This window comes from Schistocerca nitens, chromosome 4, assembly GCF_023898315.1.
Source record: "Schistocerca nitens isolate TAMUIC-IGC-003100 chromosome 4, iqSchNite1.1, whole genome shotgun sequence".
Lineage (NCBI taxonomy): Eukaryota > Metazoa > Arthropoda > Insecta > Orthoptera > Acrididae > Schistocerca > Schistocerca nitens.
The window spans coordinates 785,556,234-785,579,617 of NC_064617.1; the positions used below are offsets into that span (position 1 = coordinate 785,556,234).

A 23,384-nucleotide genomic window follows, 5' to 3' on the forward strand; every position below is an offset into this window, starting at 1 on the left:
GCTCCCTGTATTTTACCCCTGCCACCTTCAGAATTTGAAAGAGAGTATTCCAGTTAACATTGTCAAAAGCTTTCTCTAAGTCTACAAATGCTAGAAACGTAGGTTTGCCTTTTCTTAATCTTTCTTCTAAGATGAGTCGTAAGGTTAGTATTGCCTCACGTGTTCCAACATTTCTACGGAATCCAAACTGATCTTCCCCGAGGTCCGCTTCTACCAGTTTTTCCATTCGTCTGTAAAGAATTCGCGTTAGTATTTTGCAGCTGTGACTTATTAAACTGATAGTTCGGTAATTTTCACATCTGTCAACACCTGCTTTCTTTGGGATTGGGATTATTATATTCTTCTTGAAGTCTGAGGGTATTTCGCCTGTCTCACACATCTTGCTCACTAGATGGTAGAGTTTTGTCATGACTGGCTCTCCCAAGGCCATCAGTAGTTCTAATGGAATGTTGTCTACTCCCGGGGCCTTGTTTCGACTCAGGTCTTTCAGTGCTCTGTCAAACTCTTCACGCAGTATCTTATCTCCCATTTCGTCTTCGTCTACATCCGCTTCCATTTCCATAATATTGTCCTCAGGTACATCGCCCTTGTATAAACCCTCTATATACTCCTTCCACCTTTCTGCCTTCCCTTCTTTGCTTAGAACTGGGTTGCCATCTGAGCTCTTGATATTCATACAAGTGGTTCTCTTCTCTCCAAAGGTCTCTTTAATTTTCCTGTAGGCAGTATCTATCTTACCCCTAGTGAGACAAGCCACTATATCCTTACATTTGTCCTCTAGCCATCCCTGCTTAGCCATTTTGCACTTCCTGTCGATCTGATTTTTGAGACGTTTGTATTCCTTTTTGCCTGCTTCATTCACTGCATTTTTATGTTTTCTCCTTTCATCAATTAAATTCAATATTTCTTCTGTTACCCAAGGATTTCTATTAGCCCTCGTCTTTTTACCTACTTGATCCTCTGCTGCCTTCACTACTTCATCCCTCAGAGCTACCCATTCTTCTTCTACTGTATTTATTTCCCCCATTCCTGTCAATTGTTCCCTTATGCTCTCCCTGAAACTCTCTACAACCTCTGGTTCTTTCAGTTTATCCAGGTCCCATCTCCTTAAATTCCCACCTTTTTGCAGTTTCTTCAGTTTCAATCTGCAGTTCATAACCAATAGATTGTGGTCAGAATCCACATCTGCCCCTGGAAATGTCTTACAGTTTAAAACCTGGTTCCTAAATCTCTGTCTTACCATTATATAATCTATCTGATACCTTTTAGTATCTCCAGGATTCTTCCAGGTATACAACCTTCTTTTATGATTTTTGAACCAAGTGTTAGCTATGATTAAGTTATGCTCTGTGCAAAATTCTACAAGGCGGCTTCGTCTTCCATTTCTTCCCCCCAATCCATATCCAGCTACTATGTTTCCTTCTCTCCCTTTTCCTACTGACGAATTCCAGTCACCCATGACTATTAAATTTTCGTCTCCCTTCACTACCTGAATAATTTCTTTTATCTCGTCATACATTTCTTCAATTTTTTCATCATCTGCAGAGCTAGTTGGCATATAGACTTGTACTACTGTAGTAGGCATGGGCTTTGTGTCTATCTTGGCCACAATAATGCGTTCACTATGCTGCTTGTAGTAGCTAACCCGCACTCCTATTTTTTATTCATTATTAAACCTACTCCTGCATTAACCCTATTTGATTTTGTATTTATAACCCTGTATGCACCTGACCAAAAGCCTTGTTCCTCCTGCCACCGAACTTCACTAATTCCCACTATATCTAACTTTAACCTATCCATTTCCCTTTTTAAATTTTCTAACCTACCTGCCCGATTAAGGGATCTGACATTCCACGCTCCGATCCGTAGAACGCCAGTTTTCTTTCTCCTGATAATGACGTCCCCTTGAGTAGTCCCCGCCTGGAGATCCGAATGGGGGACTATTTTACCTCCGGAATGTTTTACCCAAGAGGACACCATCATCATTTAATCATACAGTAAAGCTGCATGTCCTCGGGAAAAATTACGGCTGTAGTTACCCCTTGCTTTCAGCCGTTCGCAGTACCAGCACAGCAAGGCCGTTTTGGTTAATGTTACAAGGCCAGATCAGTCAATCATCCAGACTGTTGCCCCTGCCACTACTGAAAAGGCTGCTGCCCCTCTTCAGGAACCACATGTTTGTCTGGCCTCTCAACAGATACCCCTCCGTTGTGGTTGCACCTACGGTACGGCCATCTGTATCGCTGAGGCACGCAAGCCTCCCCACCGACGGCAAGGTCCATGGTTCATGGGAGGGGGGGGGGGGGGGGGCAATTGTCTATAACGTGATATAAATTTCTGAATAACTGTTCTTTTAGCACGCACCCGGATCGATGCTAAGACAATACTGTCGTCGTTAACGATGGTTGCAAGTGGTCGCTCATTACATAGAGACTCGGCTGAGTAGCACTGCGGCGGCAAAATGAAGCGCATGGGAGCGTCTAACAGGGACTATTTTTAACGAGTTGTCATCGTGAGGTACCAACTTTTGCGTGAGACCAGGTTCTGCAGAGAACACACAGTTACTGCTAGGTATTTTACGACACTTACTCTGTACAGTGATTTTAACCATCCCACCTCTATCTTCCACACTCCCTCTTTTTGTCCGTTTCCTGTACCCCCTCCTTCTGATCATATGTCCTCCCCCCCCCCCCGCAATCCTCAGACCATGTCCACCTCTCCATCTCTCTTTACACCTCTGCTTCAGTTTCCACCTGCTCACTACCCTTCTACATCTTCCACCTCACGCACGTCCACCTCCCCATCTATCTCTGTCCATTTCCTCCTTCCTCCTTCCCTTTGTTCTGTCCATCCCTTCCTCTATCCATGTCAACCTGTCCCAAGTCATGCTCATCAGAACATGTAGCCCCTTGAATGCAGTTCAATAAAGCAGGTCAATACTACTCCCATGTCACACATTCCATGCAGGTCAGGCTGCACATCAAGGTCTTGCAAATCATTTATTTGCCCCTAATGCACAAGCCACCACGAAAACAAGTAGATGGAGCAGGTCGATTCTACTTCAACACGGCGTGCCTGTCACGCATTGAAGCCTATATGTCGGGGCGTAGAAAACTGTTTCCCGCCTCTGACATGTAGGCTGACCTGCAAAGCAAGTTGATTAGGCAGTCAGATACTCTACCCACACAGCATGCCTCATACAGTGCAGCCTGTACCTGGAGGCTGGAAGAAAAACGTTTTTGCCCAAATCTCCAATCCTATTGTAGCTAGGATGTTATAAACGCCATGTTGCTGAGACTCTTGAGGCCTGCTATTTCTGTGCCATATTTGGTTGAAATCTATAGATGGGTCTGGGATGAGAAGCCAGACAGACACGCATACACTCTGCTTCAAATATAGGGTGCCCATATTCGAAGCTCCAGTTTCAAAACGCTGTACAAAGAGAACGGCTCCTTAGAATGACGTCAAATTTTAATGGCATAATATTGATGCCAGGGGAAAAGCCATAGAACAAAAACAAATTAATGAAAATTTTACGAAGAGATGGCCCTCTAAGCGTCTTGGAGTAAATGGGATCTGCTACAAATGACAGATGAATCGCAGTACAACAGCTATGGTTTTGAGTTGCGCATTGCACCATCTGTACTGCTCAATGTGCATGACAGCACAAGTTTGGCAGACAACAGTTGTGGCACTGTTAGTTGAGGCTATCCACCATGACAAGGTCGTAACACATCGGATGGGAAAAATCAGTTTTAAATCTCCTGAGGCCAAAAATTGCATTAAAAGAAAAATGACATCGATTTCTATTTGTCCTGAGGCCAAAAATCGCGTATAAAGTGAAGTTACATCGGTTTTTAATTTTCCTGTTCCAAAAACTGCAAAAAAGCGAAATGACATTGGTTTTTAATAGTCGTGAGACGAGCAGAAGACATGTTTAATATACTGTCCACCGATTTCCAACACAAGCCGAAATCGGGAAACAGCATGTTCCACAATAGCTAGGAGTGTCTCGAGGGTCACGTTCAGAATGCATTGCGTAATGCATACTTTCAATTCAGCTACATTATTAATTGGATCAGTGAATACAACATCTTTTACATAACTACACAGCCAGAATCACACGGATTAAGATCAGGTGATATATACGGCCATGTTAGAGAGAAATGACGGCTGGTAATTCCAGTACACTCCGAAATGCTTCTGCAGCAGTCCACTTACTGGCCTTGCAGTGTGAAGAGAAGCGCCACCTTGCATAAAAATGATCCTACCTACATATCCACATTGTTGAAACTTTGGAATGACGTTGGTGTGCGAAAGATTGTCATAGTGTCTACCAGTGACGGGACAGATAGCAGGACCTGCAGGACTTATCTCTGCGAAAAAATACGCTGCCAGCCGCACCACAGTCACAGTTGCAGAATGAAGTGGTACTAGTTGATGTGCATGTGACTTTTGCGTTGTCTATATTCTGTACTTCTGCGTATCGATTTATCCTTGGAGATGGAAGTGGGCCTCGTTTGTCCACAGAATGTTCCATGGCCATTCGTTTTGCACTTCTACCCGAGCAAGAACTTCCAGAGCGGACGTTCCCCTTGCTTGCAAGTCAGCAGGAAGCATCTCCTGAACATGGGTGACTTTATATGAAAAGCAATGCAGGATGTTCTGTAGGATTTTACGCACCCAGTTTGCAGGCGTTTCCAATGTTCCAGCAATTTGCCCCGTGCACTGCATGTTCACACACCACTTTTCGACCCCTCCTGCAGTGCTGTGGCCACATCGACAGACGTCTCCCTCTGCCGCATTGTACTTCAGAAGAATCTGCGTTTTCGAATTTTGTAAACATTTTTTCGAGACACCAGACATCCGAACAGTGACCTTTTCGTACCCCTGAGTGTTCGGAACTTCTGCAGGGCTACAGCCGCACAGTCGCCGTCTTGTAAAAGAGCATTCGGTTTCTCACTTTGAGAAATGGGTAGTTAACTACAGGTCAGTAAACCCGTTCCAACCATGGTCAGTTTCCTGTATATAGTTAGTTCTACTCAAAGCTCTGTCACCACTGCCTTAGTATTTTATTTGCCAAATTTATTATCCACAATCGCAAAGAGAGGCTAGCAGATCACTCGAAAACGTAACCTGAAAACAGTCTAAAAGCGTTGCCTATAACCTTCAGTACACTTGTTAACATCTGCTTCATCTTCTGATAGCAATACCTGCAGTAAGGCATTTGACAGTAAATTATATTTTTCGAAAAATAAGCTGAAGTTCTATCTGGTAAAACAGAAGTACCATATATTGAATCACTGTAAGTTCACATCGAAAAAAAGCCCCTCTACAAAACAGAAGGCCTCTACAAAACAGAAAGCAGCACACGGCAAGTTTACTATTTGAAGCTCTAAGAATGTTCCAATTTTCGGCATTACTAACTGAAACAATTAGTGGCTGGTTAATTCGAAACTATATTTGCTCGCCCTAAAAGTGGTAACAGCATCGCTGCACATGCTACGTGATATCTCATTCAGGAGGGGCACAAAATCTGAGTTACGTTAATCTGCAAGTCACTACCAGTTAAATTATTAAATTATCACCTGAAACAGTCGACTTTGTAAACTGCCTTTGCATTGTTCTGTACATAATACGACACTTACCAAGACAGCCACCCGAGGCATGAGATTATTATTTCTGTAATGATAGCCTCCCACTGCGTATTTCGGACCGATTGTATTGACTGTTAGGCATATACTGCACTCACTGAGATTTTAGCTTTGACTGGCTGCTCCAGAACAACACGACAATCATCCGTTAGCGTGGACGGAGTTCATAACAGCATGTTGTATGATCCCTGTGCTAGAGCTTACAAAGGTCTCCTCACCTACAACAAAAAATAGCGGTCTCAATTGGGAATTTACATTATCGCCAAATTTTCTGGTAGTACAGAAAGGATTTCTTGCCACGCTGAAGTTAATTAGAATATTCCACTCTCATAAACATGTAAGCTGCAGTTTTACAAATGGATCTGTTGTCGAATTTAACTTCCTTAAGTGCTGAATGAAAACTCTCTGTACCTTAAATTATTGCAATTAGAAACAAGAAACTTTGCACAGCTTTATTACAATACTGAAAATCCTATTCTGTAAGGTAAACCAAACTAGTTGATAATCTGCAATGTTTTAGCGATTTTCCATCAAAAATATGCACTTTAAGAACTTAAAATATCCTGAAAATAATTTAAACATTTCTCAGGACGATGTTTCCTTATTCAAATACACATACTATTAAAAACCCAGTTTATAACTTCTGTATTTTGACGGAAATCGTGATCAAGAAAAAATTCGTTTTTATCGAAAAGTATTAACAATGCTACCTTCAAACTCCTGGTACTTTTCATCTACATACAGCTGAACATTCTACATTTTTTTTATATATTGTAACATTAGTAACTTTTTTGAGAAAGATATAACTACTATTTTACTGTACAGCAGGTTTTTATTTCACAATATAGATTTTGGCCTTCGGCCATTATCAAGTGTTACAAGCATTATAAATCATTAGACTTGAGTGAAACCCAAGTCATCCTCCAAATATATATCTTCGGTTATATAAACCATTTTTGTCGAAATAAATGCGAGAAAATTTGTGTAATATGCTTTGCCACACTGTAGTACAAAAGTGAAATCATTACTAATAAGTTTGATTAAGTAGTATTTCGCAACATTCAACAACCGAACGTGAGATATATACCCAGGTTCCAGCAAGAAGGAAGAGAGATCCTTGCTGTCTCAGCGTATAAGGTGGTTCTGCACATCTTTGGCACTCTACAAGGAACATTGCTTCCTACAAGCGCTTTGTGTATAGAGGACTGGCAGATAAGGAAGATCTGGGGATGAACTGGTGTCCCACGAGTAATACAGAAACAAAATTCAGTCAATATGCTCCTAAAACTGATTCGTTTTAGTGTGATTCATGTAAGGCAACATTGACTTCGACTTGTCTCTTGTGCATCAAAAAAATGGTTCAAATGGCTCTGAGCACTATGGGACTCAACATCTTAGGCCATAAGTCCCCTAGAACTTAGAACTACTTAAACCTAACTAACCTAAGGACATCACACACACCCATGCCAGAGGCAGGATTCGAACCTGCGACCGTAGCAGTCCCGCGGTTCCGGACTGCAGCGCCAGATCTTGTGCATCAGAATCGATCTGATACGCATATATCATTTCCTACACAGGTTTTATGAAAAATACACTGCCTGACAAAAAAGGTGAAGCAAGCAGAAGACAATGTAATTTCATACACGTGTACATTATCGTTGAGTATGTAAATGATCAGAGTTGTAACTCTCTGTGACAAGTAGAATGGCCACCAGATTTTGCAGCATTCAGATGTGACACTGGCCCGGTGTGAAAATGCATGTGGTGAGACATACTCGTCTTCAAGATTCCAGTCGATTAAGCTTGACCTTTGCGACGGACGTTCGCCGTGATGTGGACCAAGCACGTCAGCCCCTGCTATCCGGAAACAAGTAATGGACTGCCCGTAACATTCTGTGTCATCTTGAAACATTGCTCGGAGACTATCAGCAGCCGAACTAGAGAATTATCGTCCCACGCGTAGCCTGCTGTTAACACCACAACCAACGGCTGAGGTTGGAGAGCTGCTGTGACCGTGAAGCATAGGGAATGGTCTCGTATTGTGTTCAGCGATGTAACGCGATCCGCGCTGCTCTGGATGACCATAGGCCGCGGGTATGACGGCGACCTGAGGAAGTACCATACTCCCATGGAGATGCACAGCTGTGTTACTCCCGGTACGGTGGTGCGGAGAGTGATCGGATATGACTTCAAATCACGTGTGGTAGTGATTGAGAGATCTCTGACGACATAATGGAACACCATGGACATCGTGAAACCTCATGGGTCAATATAGTGCTGCCATTTTTCTACAATACAATCCTCGTCTACACATCGCACGTGCGTCTATATGAATGCATGATGTGGAGGTACTCCCATGGCCAGAATACGTCTGGGACCAGTTCGGACGTCAGTTCTGTCCCACTGTCAATACACAGAATGTCAACGATTCTTTCCAACAGTTGTGGGCCAGCTTGCCTAACGAGAGGATATAACGGCTTTATGATCGCCTTCCCAAGCTATTCAAGGCATCTCTGCAGGCCAGAAGGGTTATAATGTCATACTGATAAGTGGACTCATACTGCTAAGTTCTTCCTTCTCAACCCATGTAGATACCTTCCGGGAGTGACTGTTTTATGATATAAATACAAAAGTCTTTCCTTGCTCGTCACTAAGCTATTGCTTTACTGAATTTTTGTCGTCACCTTAACTGGGCTCTTCTTTCTGTTCTAAATCTCATGATACATTTCAGTGTTTATTCTGCTAAACGCAATGAATATCACACAACATAGTTGCTGCTCTAGTATCGTCCAGATAATCAAACAACGACTTTCTCTGTTTCCACTTCCACCCCTTTTCTACAAAATAGCACAAGTACGATCACATATTCACGCTTTCAATCCCACACACACCAACAAGACAAGACTAGGACAGTGATCCGAGATCTTGAAGAATATTGTTTCAGCACTTGGACCCACGATCTTTAAGATAAAGAGGACAACTCCCTCAGGCCAGTGAACACTGATCTTGTTCATTAAATGTTCCAAGAGGACATGAATTCCTCACTGCCCATGTTGCATTACCTTTTAGTCTGTAGTGATTTTGATGAATATGTCTTGTTCCCATCGTGATCACAAACGCAACAAACTTTGAATACGAATAACAAATAATAACCATTAGTAACATAAGCTTTGAGTGGACACTTGTACGCTGACTGCTGTAAATGTGACTGCGAGCTTGATTGTGTATTGTACGCCATGCATCACTCTAATGTAGTTATTGCTGTTAAAAATAGGCGTCCTCAGCGGATGTGAGAGGGATGGGAGGCAAGGTGGCGTATGTGGCTCCCCCTGGAATCTGGGGTACTGATATTTTAGTCATATATTTAGTGGATAACCATCAGATATCTAGGACATGACAAGTTCTTTTAATCATTTATATAAATTATTTTTGTCGCATGACATCTATCGCAACTGACCAACTGATTTATATGAAAATTGACAGTTGTAGAGTCTTGTTCCCTCCTTGCTGCATCGTCACAACTGACATAAATCTTCCTACATTTACGACAGTTAAAGGGCGATCTTACGTCCAAGGGTAACATGTGCCTAAGTAATTACCCCTAACTGTGTACCTACTGACACATGTCCTATAATTCCTTTACATCTTCTGAACAAAACAATCTTTAGTACCTTACAAATAATTACCTTTAACGTGAAAGGGTAGCTGAGATAAAGACTGAACATTGAAAAACCATTTTATTTATTATTCAAGCAAATAATACCAGACTTATATTCTCTGCACTAGCTCTTTCATAATAACAAACACTGTCACACAGACTTTCTATTTATTTCGCAGTGGTAACCATAGGCGCTATAATACGCGTAATGAGACACTCGCTCCACCCTGCCATCTTATCTCCTCGCTCGCTACCGCTAACTACCTTCCTTCGCCTCGCACAGCGGCTGTCGGCAAAACTTTCACTGCAAAGAATGATGGAGGTTCCTCGAATCAGAGGCAATATCACCAAGAGGCAGAAGCGGAAAAGAGTAAAGTCGATACTGGAGCAGCATCGTCTGTACCCTTACAAGTCTCATACATTCTACGACATAACTTGACTATTTTGTTGTCACCAGCAGAAATGGTTTTAGAATTCCGAAACAATGGTATGTTTCCATTCTTTTGTGTATTATCGCTAGTCTTCCAAATCTCTGTCGAACTCCGGCTCCAACACTGCAGCCTCTGTTTTCTAATTGCTCGTCCATTCTCTTCTGTTAACGTCAGCAGACAGATCCTTCCCTTCGTAGAGGCCTTTAGTGTACTCTTTTATTTATCCGATCTCTCCTCTGCCTTTAACAGTGGAAGTCTTTATGGTATCTGCATTTCCTTTCCATGTCCTTCGTAAATCAGTCATATTACTGTATTACTTTCTTTTCCTTATCATTCTTCGTGGTTTTTTCCATCTTCGATCACTTCAGATTTTCCTTATATTACCCAAAGTAACTTCGCTGCTAGTTTCCTTTACAGGCCCATATTAGTTTGTCCATCTTACGTGATTGCTCTCTTTTATGATTGTCCACTCCTTTTTAGGTGAAGTGCTTACTATGCTATACGTCACTGTAGTGGCTACATTTTCAGATCAAAAGCATAAAAACCGCGTACAGTACCTCAATTAAATAAATCAGTGCACATCAACTCTTCCGGACGTTAGTCTCTTTTTCATTATAACTAAATTATGATCTGAGTGTATATCCTCTTCTGGGCACTACTTTATCCACTATCTAATTTCTTAATTTTCTTAATTAAGTACTCACAGCATCATCTTATGCGAAATAGCAATTCACTATCGTCAGGAGATTAAACGATGAGTTATACACTGTTAGCATATTGTAATATAAATTACATCGTTCATCTATAAAAACTGTGCTAGGTAGTTTGCTTATTCATGTTAAAACTATACTCTGTTTTAACGCGGTGGACAGATTCATACCACGATTGCAATTTTAGCGTAGATGGGTACACTAACTAAAATAGTTTTAATAGATTTACGACGTAATTTACACTAACAGTGTATAACTCGTTTTTGTCGCCTGACGATACGGTTTTATATTTCGCCTGCCATTATAACGTGAAAAGTTCAATGAACCTGATGATGGTCAGACGACTGAAACTGGTTGTGTAAATAAAGTATTTTACCAGCATCTCAAGGTAGTATTACTATATTCTTCAAATAGAAAATTCACTTAATACCTCAATGTAATAATTCCATAATAGCGTGTCGTGCCATTACCGGTGGGTAAGCTCGTTGTCTCGACACACGACGCTGCACTGCGTTCTCTTTCCTCGAGAGAGCGAGTAGCAGGCGGTGGTAAACCGTGTATCCGACAAAAGTGCTGACAAATTGAGGCTCGCTGTGGTGCGCAGCTCAGGGCATCGCCTGCGGCCACGGTGTAACACCGGCGGCCGGGGCTGAGCCAGCTGAATGGCCCACGGCCGTGCCCGCCGGCAGAAACGCAACAGGTTGCAACGCAAAGTGGCGGCTGCCGTGACGGCAAGGCACGGCACGCCTGCCCCGCTATTAACTCGCTGCTGACGACGCCTGTTCCCGTCGAGTACCTGCCCGCGCCCTCGTCTGCTTAATTTAAGAAGTGAGAGCAGATTGCGGGGGCCGAGTCGATACTGTAACAAGCCGGCGGGCCCGAAATATCAGATTGCAAGAGCACATTCGTTTTATGTGAAACCTCCTCTCACGACTAAGTTTTGCGTTCGTAATACGTAATGCAATACACAGTGATGGACATTCGTGTCGTACATAGGAGTAGGATGTTGTAAATATCCTACTTTGTCATTCAGGTTCATCACCACCTACAAAGTTTGTCACTACTGACATAAATTACTTAGTGACTCTGTCGGCTTCAACTTATTAGTCTTTATCAATCTACACCTTACGGTGTATGGTACCATCCTTTCTTGTTCCATCCACGAATGGCGCGTAGCAAAACTGACTGTCGGTAAAGCATCTAATTTCTCTGATTTTCTCTCCACGAGTCATATGTGGGAGGAAGTAAGATGTCGCTCAAATCTTCTTGGAACATACGCTTTCATAATTTCCGTAGTAAACTCTCCGTTGCGCACATCGCCCCTCTTGTAGGGCCTACAACCGGAGTTTTAGGGCACCTCCGCGGTGAGGAAACGATCCCTTGACGAAAGGCCCAGCTATTCCTAACATCTTCTCTTGATCTTCTGGTAATCCTACTGGTAAAGGTCAGTGACGGATGAACAGTACTCAAGAGCCGGTCGAACGAATTTGACACCATAAAAAAATCAAAAGGAACATTCAAAGAGACGGGAACTTTGGATTAATAAACGTTATACTACATAAAATTTAATACTGAAATCTTGTCCGATGGCCGAGTCTTAGAATGCTAGGCGCCAACGTTTCCTGAAAGCTGTTCCATGTTAACCAGGCAGGAAAACACCTGAGTCCTAGAGTCCTACTTGTACGGGCGTCTCTGCCCTGTTGCCTTTTCCGACCACAGGAGGCTTCTGAAGGTCATTTCCACACAAAAGATTACGTTGATGTTAATTACTAACTAAAATGCTGAGAATGGATTTTTATAGTGTTGCTAGCAACTTACCATATGCCTTAGAGTCTTCCGCTCAGTGAAAAAGTGTTCCTCTTCTTTTTCGTTGTCTTTATACACAGTGTCTTCACGGGATCGCCGTGTTAATAATTTGATTTGGCAATGTCAGTAGCAGAGGGTGGTCAGATGCCTTTCTCTCCCCGCCAGTCCCTCCTCCTCCCTCCCTCCCTCTATGGCCATTGTCGTTAATCCGCCCGGAAGATTCGACCCGGGGTCGGCGCGCCTCCCCGAATCCCGAAAGCGGCGTGCGAACTAGTCTAGTGCACCTGTCCGAATGGATCAGCCAGTGAAGAAGTCAAATACAAAGTACATTTAGTGCAGTTTATACCGCAGAATAGAGGGCCCAGGGTTCATCAGCTCTCAGGCTTCTGCTCATCAGGCAGAAGGTCGACACCGCACTTGCTGAACTTCTTTGCCAAGATCGCTTGTAAACATCTTTACTGTAGATCACCATTTCGGTAAACGTAATTACCATCTTCAGTTATCGATAACAGGTTATTACATGTCTCCTACACCAGCTGTACAAGCTCTATGTCTAAACCACTGCCAGTCTAGCGGTGCCCTGCCTGCAGGGAAGTACACAGTAGGGTGTGGTATGGGACACGAGCATTTGCCGAATTTCTCTGTATATTGTGATTTTAACCCTGACGTTGCGATGCATTGTTCATGACATACCCGGCAATGGTTTAGAAAAAGTGATTTACAGTTGGTATAGGAGACATGTAATAACTTTCATCGACATCAGAACATGGTAACCATGCCTACGTTCACCTTCCCTCAAGTAATTATTACAGATAGCCCGTTACTAATCAACATGAGTATACTAATTGAGAATAAATATTTAACGTGTTCTTCAAGCTCTGTCTAACCATCAATATTGCAAGAACTTCCCATTTTAGCTAATGACACACAATTGCTCGTTTTATGCTGCACCATCATCAGTAATTATTAGGTATGCTATTTTGGTTTTTGTAGTTTACGTGGCACAGGAACTTTGTGTTTAACGTTCGCCTGCCGCCTGTGTGCCTGCAGAGAGCGTCGCAGTCGAGCCTGCAGCTGCAGCTGGCGCCGTCGCTGGAGCACCAGACGGCGGCCATGCTGAGCATCCTGGAGCGCTACAAGTGGCACCAGTTCTCCGTCGTCACCAGCCAGATCGCCGGACACGACGACTTCGTGCAGGCGCTGCGCGAGCGCATCACCGAGATGCAGGACCGCTTCAAGTAAGACTCGCTTCTCGCACCAATAGCATCAGTAGCCGTAGTTGCTGCACCTATAGCGCTACTCACGTGTATGTCAATGGAGGGCGTACTTCTGCGACTGACGGGAGAAGTTCGCCAGCTCGAACAGCTAAAATCGAATAAGAATATTTTTAAAATACGGATATATGTGTCCGTTCTACTACCAATCGTGGTCATTTACCCCTAAACGCCTAAATTCGTATTCTATCGATTTTTAATGTCCTCTCAAGAATGGTGTTACGTGAAAGACATTACTACCAAAGACAGTCACTGCCAACCTCCTGATGTACAATACATAAAAGACGAGAATCTATGCATCACGAGGGAATTACCCGAATGTGACCGAAATAGGTAGTTGTGATGCTCATGTACAGACAAACAAATCATTACAATTTCAGGCAAATTGGATAATTTAGTCGAGAGAAAGAGCTTCACAAATTGAGGAAGTCAATCACGCGTTGACTCATCTCTGCCTCTTATGAAAGCAATTATTCGGCTTGACGTTGATTGAGGGATATCATGCCAAATACTGTCCAATTGGCGCGTTAGATCATCAAACTCCCGAGATGGTTGGAGGAACCTACTTTCGGCCTGGAATCTCATTTGAATTCGCTCTGGAATCTCATTTACTGAAGCTGAGTTGTCTTCGCTGACGAGTCCCTCTTCGAACTGAGCTACGATGACCATCGGAGACGTGCCTGGAGGCGCCCCAGACAGCCGTTGGATACCAACAAGCGGGAGTAATGGTTGGGGTGCCATTTCTTTTCATAACAGCAACCCGTTGGCTGTCGTCTGTGGCACGCTTACAACAGAGTGGTACGTCGACGATATTCTACGCCCCATTTTGGTTGTCCTTCATGGTAAGTCACCGTGGACTTACGTTTCAGCAAAGATAATGCCCGCCTGCACACGGAAAAGGTTTCTGTTAGTTGTCTTCGTGCTTGTCAGAGCTTACCTTCGAATACAAGGTCGCCGGATCTCTCCCCAGTTGAGAACGTTTGGAACATTATGGGTAGGGGACTCCAACCACCTCGGGTTTTGAAGATCTGATGGTGAGCCAATTGGACAGAATTTGGCACGATTTGCGTCAGAAGGACTTTCACATCTTTATCAACCAATAACTAATTGAATGGCGTGTGACGACGGCTTCCCGTCGGGTAGACCGTTCGCCTGGTGCAAGTCTTTCGATTTGACGCCACTTCGGCAACTTGCTCGTCGATGGGGATGAAATGATGATGATTAGGACAACACAACACCCAGTCCCTGAGCGGAGAAAATCTCCGACCCAGCCGGGAATCGAACTCGGGCCCTTTGAATTGACATTCCGTCGCGCTGACCACCCAGCTACTGGGGGCGGACTATCAACCAATGCAAAGCCGAATAACTGCCTCAGGGTCAGACATGGCCCAATGCGTTACTGACTTGCGCAATTTGTGAAGTTCTATCTCTTTCCAATTTGTCTAAAGTCGTAATCATTAGTTTCTCTGTACATGTAAACCACATCTGCCGATTTCCTTCCCATTCAGATAATTGCTTCGTTTTGCATCATTTATTATTATTATTATTATTATTATTATTATTAATTATTATTATTATTGTTATCTTTCCTTTCTCAGACCTTAGGTCTGGTTAAAAATGGAAAGTGACGCGGACCTTCATCAAGCGTGACTTCCTTTTTACTGTACGATATATGTTACATTGCATTTAGGAACTATCGGGTCATTGAACATGTATCAATAATTACGGATTTCTGTAGTTGTATATATAAGTTTGGATGTAGCTGTATTGCATTGATGTACTGGTGGATATTGTGTGGTATGACTCCTGTAGTTGATAGTATAATTGGTATAATGTCAATTTTATCCTGATGCCACATGTCCTTGACTTCCTCAGCCAGTTGGATGTATTTTTCAATTTTTTCTCCTGTTTTCTTTTGTATATTTGTTGTATTGGGTATGGATATTTCGATTAGTTGTGTTAATTTCTTCTTTTTATTGGTGAGTATGATGTCAGGTTTGTTATGTGGTGTTGTTTTATCTGTTATAATGGTTCTGTTCCAGTATATTATTATTTCTTTCTTTCTTTACTTTCTCAGACTTTTTAGAAGTCTGGTTAAGAATGGAGTGACGCGGACCTTTATCAAGCGTCACTTCCTTTTTGCTGTACGGTACATGTTATATTGCATTTAGGAACTTTCGGGTAATTGAACATTATTATTATTATTATTATTATTATTATTATTATTATTATTATTATTTTGTCTTAGAGTGTAATTTTTTAAGTATTAAAACATCTATGTTAGATGTCGTGTTCAAGTTCAACGTCTGCAAATCCAAAAATTGCAGGACACATTTCTGTGAGTTACCAACCTTCTGACTGCTTCGGTGCTGCCCGCCACGAATTCATCACAGAGTAGCGTTTTCACTCAGTCCTCATTTATTTGCTGGGTGTGTCCAAACCTTTATTTTCCTCTACAGTTTTTACCTTCTACAGCTCCATTAAGTACTACGGGTAATATTTCTTGCTGTCTGAATAAATATCCCATCATCCCGTCCTTCTTCTTCTCATTGTTTTCCACGTGTTCCTCTCTCTACTTGCGATTCTTCGGAGAATATCTTCATTCCTCATCAATTCACCTAATTTCCAACCATCGTTCTATAAGGGCCAGTCTAATGACAACGTGGCAGAAGGACAAAATTAAATGAATCGTTTATTATTTAACAAGTAATTGCCATAGTTGTTAATGCGTTTATACTGCTCTGAGGTAAGACAGTCAGTGCCTTCATGGTAAAACGTTTGGGGCTGTCCACTTACTGTACCCACGGGTGTTCCTCTTCGTCCGAAGCAAATCGACGACTACGTGTTGCCGAGATTGTACAGACTACGCTACCGTAGTTATGCAGGGAAGCGCATACACATCCTCCATTCACTCCCGTTCTCTTTCCATGCGCATTCCCTGTTTTTGAAGCTCAGAAGAAAGACATTCGTGGCTGTCGATTTACTTCCGACAAAGAGGTGCACGCCTACGCAAAATCAATATTCCTTAGTCAATGGAAAACATTTATCTGTGAAGTCATTGACCGTTCTGTCTCACAATGGGATGAATGTTTGAAGAGTTACGATGATTAATTTTGAAACAATAAAAAGCGTGTTTACTTCTTTCCGTCTCTCTCATAATCATTCGTCTACCCCTTAAGTAACATCACTTCTCGAATGATTTTTCTTCTTGGAGACCAGAGTCATGTAGAACATATTGAAAAAGTTTGCGTCATTTACCTCAATTTTTTTTCTTTTGACTCATCAGTCTTCTGACTGGTTTGATGCAGCCTGCCACCAATTCCAATCCTGTGCCAACCTCTTCATCCCAGAGTAGCACTTGCAAACTGCTTCCTCAATTATTTGCTTGATGTATTACAATCTCTGTCTTATTCTACAGTTTTTCCCTCTACAGTTTCCTTTAGTATCATGGTAGTCATTCCCTGATGTCTTAACACATGTCCTATCATCCTGTCCCTTCTCCTTGTTAGTGTTTTCACACATTCTTTCCTCTCCGATTCTGAGCAGAACCTCCTTATTCCTCACCTTATCAGTCCACCTAATTGTCAACATTCGTCTATAGTACCACATCTCAAATGATGCATGTTCTCTACTCATTATATTGTTCATTCCATTCAGTAGATCTTGTAATTCTTCTTCACTTTCACCCAGGATAGCAATACCATCAGCTAATCGTATCATTGGTATACTTTATTCTCGAATTTTAATCCAACTCCTGAATCTTCCATTTCCATCACTTCTTCTTCGATGTACAGATTGAACAGTAGGAGTGAAAGACTACAGCCCTGTCTTACACCATTTTCAATCCAAGCACTTAGTTCTTCGTGGTCCACGCTTATTATTTCCTCTTGGCTCTTGTGTATATTATATATTACCCATCTCTCCCTGTAGCTTACTTCTATTTTTCTCAGTATTTCGAACCTCTTTCGTCATTTTACACTGTCGAACGCTTTTTCCAGGTCGACAAATAGTATAAACGTGTCTTGATTTATCTTTAGTCTTGCTTCCATTATCAACCGCAACGTCAGAATTGCTTCTCTGTTGCCTTTACCTTTCCTACAGCAAAACTGATCGTCATCTAACACATCCTCAGTTTTATTTTCCATTCTTCTGCATATTGTTGTTGTCAGCAAAGTAGATGCATGATCTGATAAGTTGATTGTGTGACAATTCTCCCTCACTTGTCAACTCTTGCAGTCTTCGGAATTGTCGAAGATATTTTTCCGAAACTCAGACTTTATATCACCAGACTCAAACATTCAACACACCAGCGTGAATAGTCATTTTGTTACCACTTCCTCCAATGATTTTAGGAATTCTGATGGAATGTTATCTATCTCTTGTGCTTAATTTGATCATAAGGCCTCCAGAGCTCTTTTAAATTCTAATACTGGATCCCCCAACTCTTCCAAATCGACTCATGTTTCTTCATCTATCACATCAGACAAATCTGCCCCCTCATAGAGACCTTCAGCGTACTCTCTCCTCTACGTTCCAGTTACACTCTTAATGTTACCACCCTTGACTATAATTTCACCAAAGATTATTTTGACTCTGTATATGACGAGTCAAATATTTCTTTTTCGATTTCTTCACGTTTCTCATGCAGCCATTTCGTCTTTGCTTCCCTGAACTTCCTGTTTATTTTGTTCTTCAGTGACTTGTATTTCTGTGTTTCTAAATTTCCCTGAACATTTTTGTACTTCCTTCTTTCATCGATCAACTGAAGTATTTCTTCTGTTACCCATCGTTTCTTTGCAGATACCAATGTTTTTCTTTCCAACTTCTCTGATGGCCCTTGTCAGAGACGTACATTCCTCTTGAACTGTACTACCTACTGAGCTATTCCTAACTGCCGTATCTGTAGCCTTAGAGAACTTCAAGCGTATCTCTTTGTTTATTAATACTTCTGTATTCCATTTTTTTTAATTGACTCTTCCTGACTAATCACTTTAACTTCAACCTACTCTTCGTCACTACTACATTACTACATTGTAACCTGAGTCTACATCTGCTCCTGGGTATGTCTTACAATTCAGGATCTGATTTCAGAATCTCTGTCTGACCATGATGTAAACTAACCGAAATCTTCCCGTGTCACCCGGCCTTTCCCAACTTATTACAGAACTCAATTAGTCTTTCTCATCTCTCATTCCCTGTCGCAAGCCCGTATTGTCCTGTAACCTTTTCTTCTACTCCTTCCCCTACAACTGTATTCCAGTCTCCCACGACTATTAGATTTGTATCTCCCTTTATATACTGTATTACCCTTCCAAGGTCCTCATATACATTCTCTACCCCGTCATCTCCAGACTGCGACGTCGGCATGCATACCTGGACTATCGTTGTCGGTGTTGGTTTGCTGTCGACTCTGATAAGAACAACCTATCACTGAACTGTTCACAGTAACACACTCTCTGCCCTACCTTCTTATTCATAAAGAATCCCATTCCTGGTATACCATTTTCTTCTGCTCTTTATATTACCCTACACACATCTGACCAGAAATCCTTGTCTTCTTTCTATTTCATTTCACTGACTCCCACTGTATCTAGATTTAGCCTTTGCATTTCCTTTTTCGGGTTTTCTAGCTTCCCTACCACTTCAAGTTTCTGACGTTCCAGACCCGACCCGTAGAATACCTTTCGTTGGTTATTCAATCTTTTTCTCATGGTCACCCCCCCCCCCCCCCCGGCCCCCCTTGGCAGTCCCCTTCCGGAGATCCGAATGGGGGCTATTCGGGAATCTTTCGCCACTGGAAAGATGATCATGACACTTTTTCAGTTACAGGCCACATGTCTCTTGAATCCACGTTATTTGCCTTTAATCCAGTAGTTTCCATTGGTTTCTGCACCCTCATGCCGTACATAATTTTGCAGCATATAGAATTTTTTGAAAGTGTATTGTATCGTAATACCACGTGGATTCTTAACCAGTGACTTTGCTTTTCTGTCTGGCAGTGGATTATTTCTAATTTTTTGTAGATTTCGTTTACTTTGAGGTCCCGATAGGTCCGAAGAGTTAATTTTGAGAAATTGGATTGTGTAAGTTGAGTTGTGTGCGACATTTATTCTGTTACCTTCACCCATTGCCTAAAAATTATAAATATTATTATTATTATTATTTCGATTTCCTTGGATAGGTTGGCAGCGGTTGGTTTGCTCCTCAATATCCCCCCCCCCCCCCCAGAGACAACTTTTGTGATGGCGCATATACGTGGTTAGTGAGTTTCGGCATGCTATTTCTTAACAAATAACTGTTTAACCGCGTGTAACATCATGAGACGAAACTAGTTACACTATATGTACGCGGATCGTGATCTGGTGGTTAGCCGAGCTAATTCTAGATCCCGGCGATCTGGGTTCGGTTCCGGGCCGAGTTCTAGATTTTATTCACACGGGGATTGGGTGTTTGTGTTGTCCTCATCACTTCATCTCACCTTCACCGACTCGGTAGTCGCCGAAATGGTGTCAAACAGGAAGACGTGCACTAGACGGCCGAACTACCCCACACGGGGTCTACTGGACAATAATGCCGTACGATCATTTGGTTTCATTATAATATGGCGGGGAAATTCTGATAGAAGAGAAGACACTCCTCTCAGGGAGTTTGGAAGTCTTCTAAGCTTTGATGAAACAGAAAAGACAGTTTTCTGTCGCCCAGCCTGTAGTGATAAACTGCATGCTAAACTTTTATCTCATATTTTTCCTACTTTTAGTAGTGGAACGTAATTAATTGATGTGAAAAACAAGGCTATGCGCAAAGAGATTATGATCAGCATGTTATGTAACTCGAATACGAACGTCAGCGTCAACTAGTCAGTGCATTTTATTTACGCACTATTTGAATGTACACGCGAAGTATGTAATCGTTCTATGGGGAACAAATGCGCAAACCATTAATATAGCTTTCAAGCTACAGCAAAGACCCTTATCTATAATACCAAGAAATAGTAATCATTGTAAAAATCCAATTCCACGTTGAATATTTTAACTGAACCATGGGAATACACTTACCTGTCGGTTATGTGCATTAAAAATAACTTTCCCTTTTAATGCACAAGCAGCTCTGTGCATGACGGTAAAACACGGAGGAGACTTTCCTTACCAAGAAAGGATATACTTAAAACTCAATAGATCATTTTCCGTCAACAGATAAAATTATGCAGTGAACTGTGGAAGAAAATTAAACAGATTACATTTAACAGGAGTATTTAAAAGTACCGGTTAAGCAATACATTCTATGTACTGAAAGATTTCGTAGATACCACTGTATAGTAATAAAAAGTCTCTCATTTGGCAATACTCTTTCGTATTATGTTGTTTTCATTTAAAATTTTGAGAGCCGACACAAAAACTCTGCAATAGTTGCCATTAACTTTCTGTCCTCACCATGCTCATACCTCAGTCAGTAAGACGGGATACCAACTCAGTTTTCTAGAAAAGCAAAACTGAATTAGTGGTGACGAAATTGAGACAAAATAGTATTGGCGTGGTCCTGATGTTAGTCGACTGTGCGTGCAGTGATCAGTGTTTATAAATAAATTAGTAGTGTAAAAGTAGCTTTTCACATTACGAAATTTCGCACTAATGTATTGTACACTACAGAAAAGGCAACGTAGTAAAACTGTTTCTGACAATCTGGCCTGTTAATCTGGGGGATGGAGACTATACTCCGCTCCAGCCACCTTGCTTAGGTTTCCCGTACTTTTCTTAACACGTTGGTTGACAGGAGTCTGCTTATGGACACAGCAGAACCTCATGCCTGACGCCTGACACACTATTCCCTACCTTCCTATTCATAACGAATCCTACTCCCGTTATACCATTTTCTTCTGCTTTTGATATTACCCTATACTCATCTGACCGGGTATCCTTGTCTTCTTTCGAAATTGGAAATTGGTGGTAAGTTCTTATGGGACCAAAGTTCTGAGGTTATCGGTCCCTAGGCTTAGACACTACTTAAGCTATCTTACGCTAAGGTCAACACACACCCAAGCCCGAGGGAGGACTCGAACCTCCGACGGGGGAAGCCGCGCGAACCATGGAAAGACACCTGAGACCGCGCGGCTGTTGTTTCCATTTCACTTCACTGACCCCTACTATATCTAGATTGAACTTTTGCATTTCCCTTTTCAGATATTCTAGTTTGCCTACCCTGTTCAAGCTTCTGACATTCCGCGCCCGACTTGTAGAACTTTATCCTTTCGTTGGTTCTTCAATGTTTTCCTCATGGTCACCTCCCTCTTAGCAGTCCACTCCCGGAGAACCGAATAGGTTCCACTATGGGGAATATTTTGCCAATGGAGAGATCGTTATGACACTTTTTCAATTACAGGCCACATGTCCTGTGGATACACGTTATGTGTCTTTAATGCAGTGGTTTCCACTGCCTTATGCATCCTCATGCCGTTGATCATTGCTGATTCTTCAATATTGAGGTGCAGTTTCCCAACCCAAGGACAAGAGAGTGCCTGAACCTCTTTCTGCTTCTCCGCCCTCTTTGAAAAGGCTATTGGCAGAATGCGGTAACTTGTTTTGTCGAAAGTCTCCGGTTGCAAATGCTGATTTTTAATCAAAATTTAATCGGTAGCGTTTTTCGAACCCGGGACCGACGACGTTCTGATTACTAATCAAAGACGGTACCTCAGACCACGGGTACTGTCAATCACAATTCATTTATTTCATACAATAACGATTTAGGTTTTACGGTCATTCTTATGTTCAAGTTGAAATGTCATAAGATCGCCGACTTGCCTAAATGACATTCACTGTTGAAAAGGGATTTTCTCTGCCCTGGGACTGGGTGTTTATGTTGTCCTCATCATTTCATCATCATCATTCGTGACAGTGGGTAGATTGGGCTGTGAAAAAAATTGGACTGTGTAAAAATTGGAACTTTGTACGGGCGCTGATGACCGCGCAGTTGAGCGCCCTACAAACCAAACATCATCATCACCGTTGAAAAAATGACGACTGGTTTGTAAGACCAGTTGTCTGTCATTTCAACGGTGATATGTCATTTAGGCTGGTCGGACATTTTGTGATGTATCAACTTGCACATGAGAATGGCTATGAAGCCGAAATCATGATTATATGAGATAAATGAATAGCAATTTACGATCAAATAATGCAATTTGCTAATAATAAAAATGTCTCAAACCCTTCAATTCTTTTACTGTTTACCCAGAGCCACACTTCACTTCCACACAACGCTTTCCTGCCAACAAATATTGTCAGAAGTTTCTTCCTCATATTAAGGTCGATGTTTGATACCAGCGGAATATTTTTGGCAATAATGACCACTTTGACTGTGTTAGAATGCTTTTTATGTTGCCTTTGCTTTTTTCATCACGGTTATCTTGCATTGAAGCCTTCAGAATTTCTTTCATTACGACAACTTCGTTGTCCTCAGTTTTGATGTTAATTTTATCACTGAACTCATACTGCTTACACCTTTTTAACTCTCAGTCCATAATGTGTGCACATTAGACCATCGATCCATTCAACAGGTCCTGTAATTTCTCATCGAGGATAGCAATGTGATTTGTCGAATCGTATATTTGTTATTCTTTCATCCTAAATTTAAGTCCCAAATCTCAATCTTTCTGTTAATTAATCTCTGGTGCAGTATATGTTTGGGAGTCGTTGTTAGTAGAGGGTTGTAGGGGCACAAACACTTACAGCCGTTATTACACTTAATTTAATGACACAACCATTCAATTAGAGCCTCTCAGTAACAATAACTCAGAAAATTACTTGCACTCAAATTCCGCAAACTTCATGTGAAAAAATCGTTAAACAATTATTTCT

General features: G+C 41.9%; 1 protein-coding gene across 1 annotated transcript in view; it reads left to right on the forward strand.

Moving 5' to 3' along the window:
• The window catches only part of LOC126252565 (glutamate receptor ionotropic, NMDA 2B-like), a 423,608-nt gene that overhangs the window by 364,103 nt on the left and 36,121 nt on the right, over positions 1-23,384 (forward strand). The window contains exon 3 of the mRNA XM_049953466.1: positions 13,310-13,497. Coding sequence (XP_049809423.1) covers positions 13,310-13,497 — 188 coding nt within the window. The remainder of the gene's footprint in view (positions 1-13,309; positions 13,498-23,384) is intronic.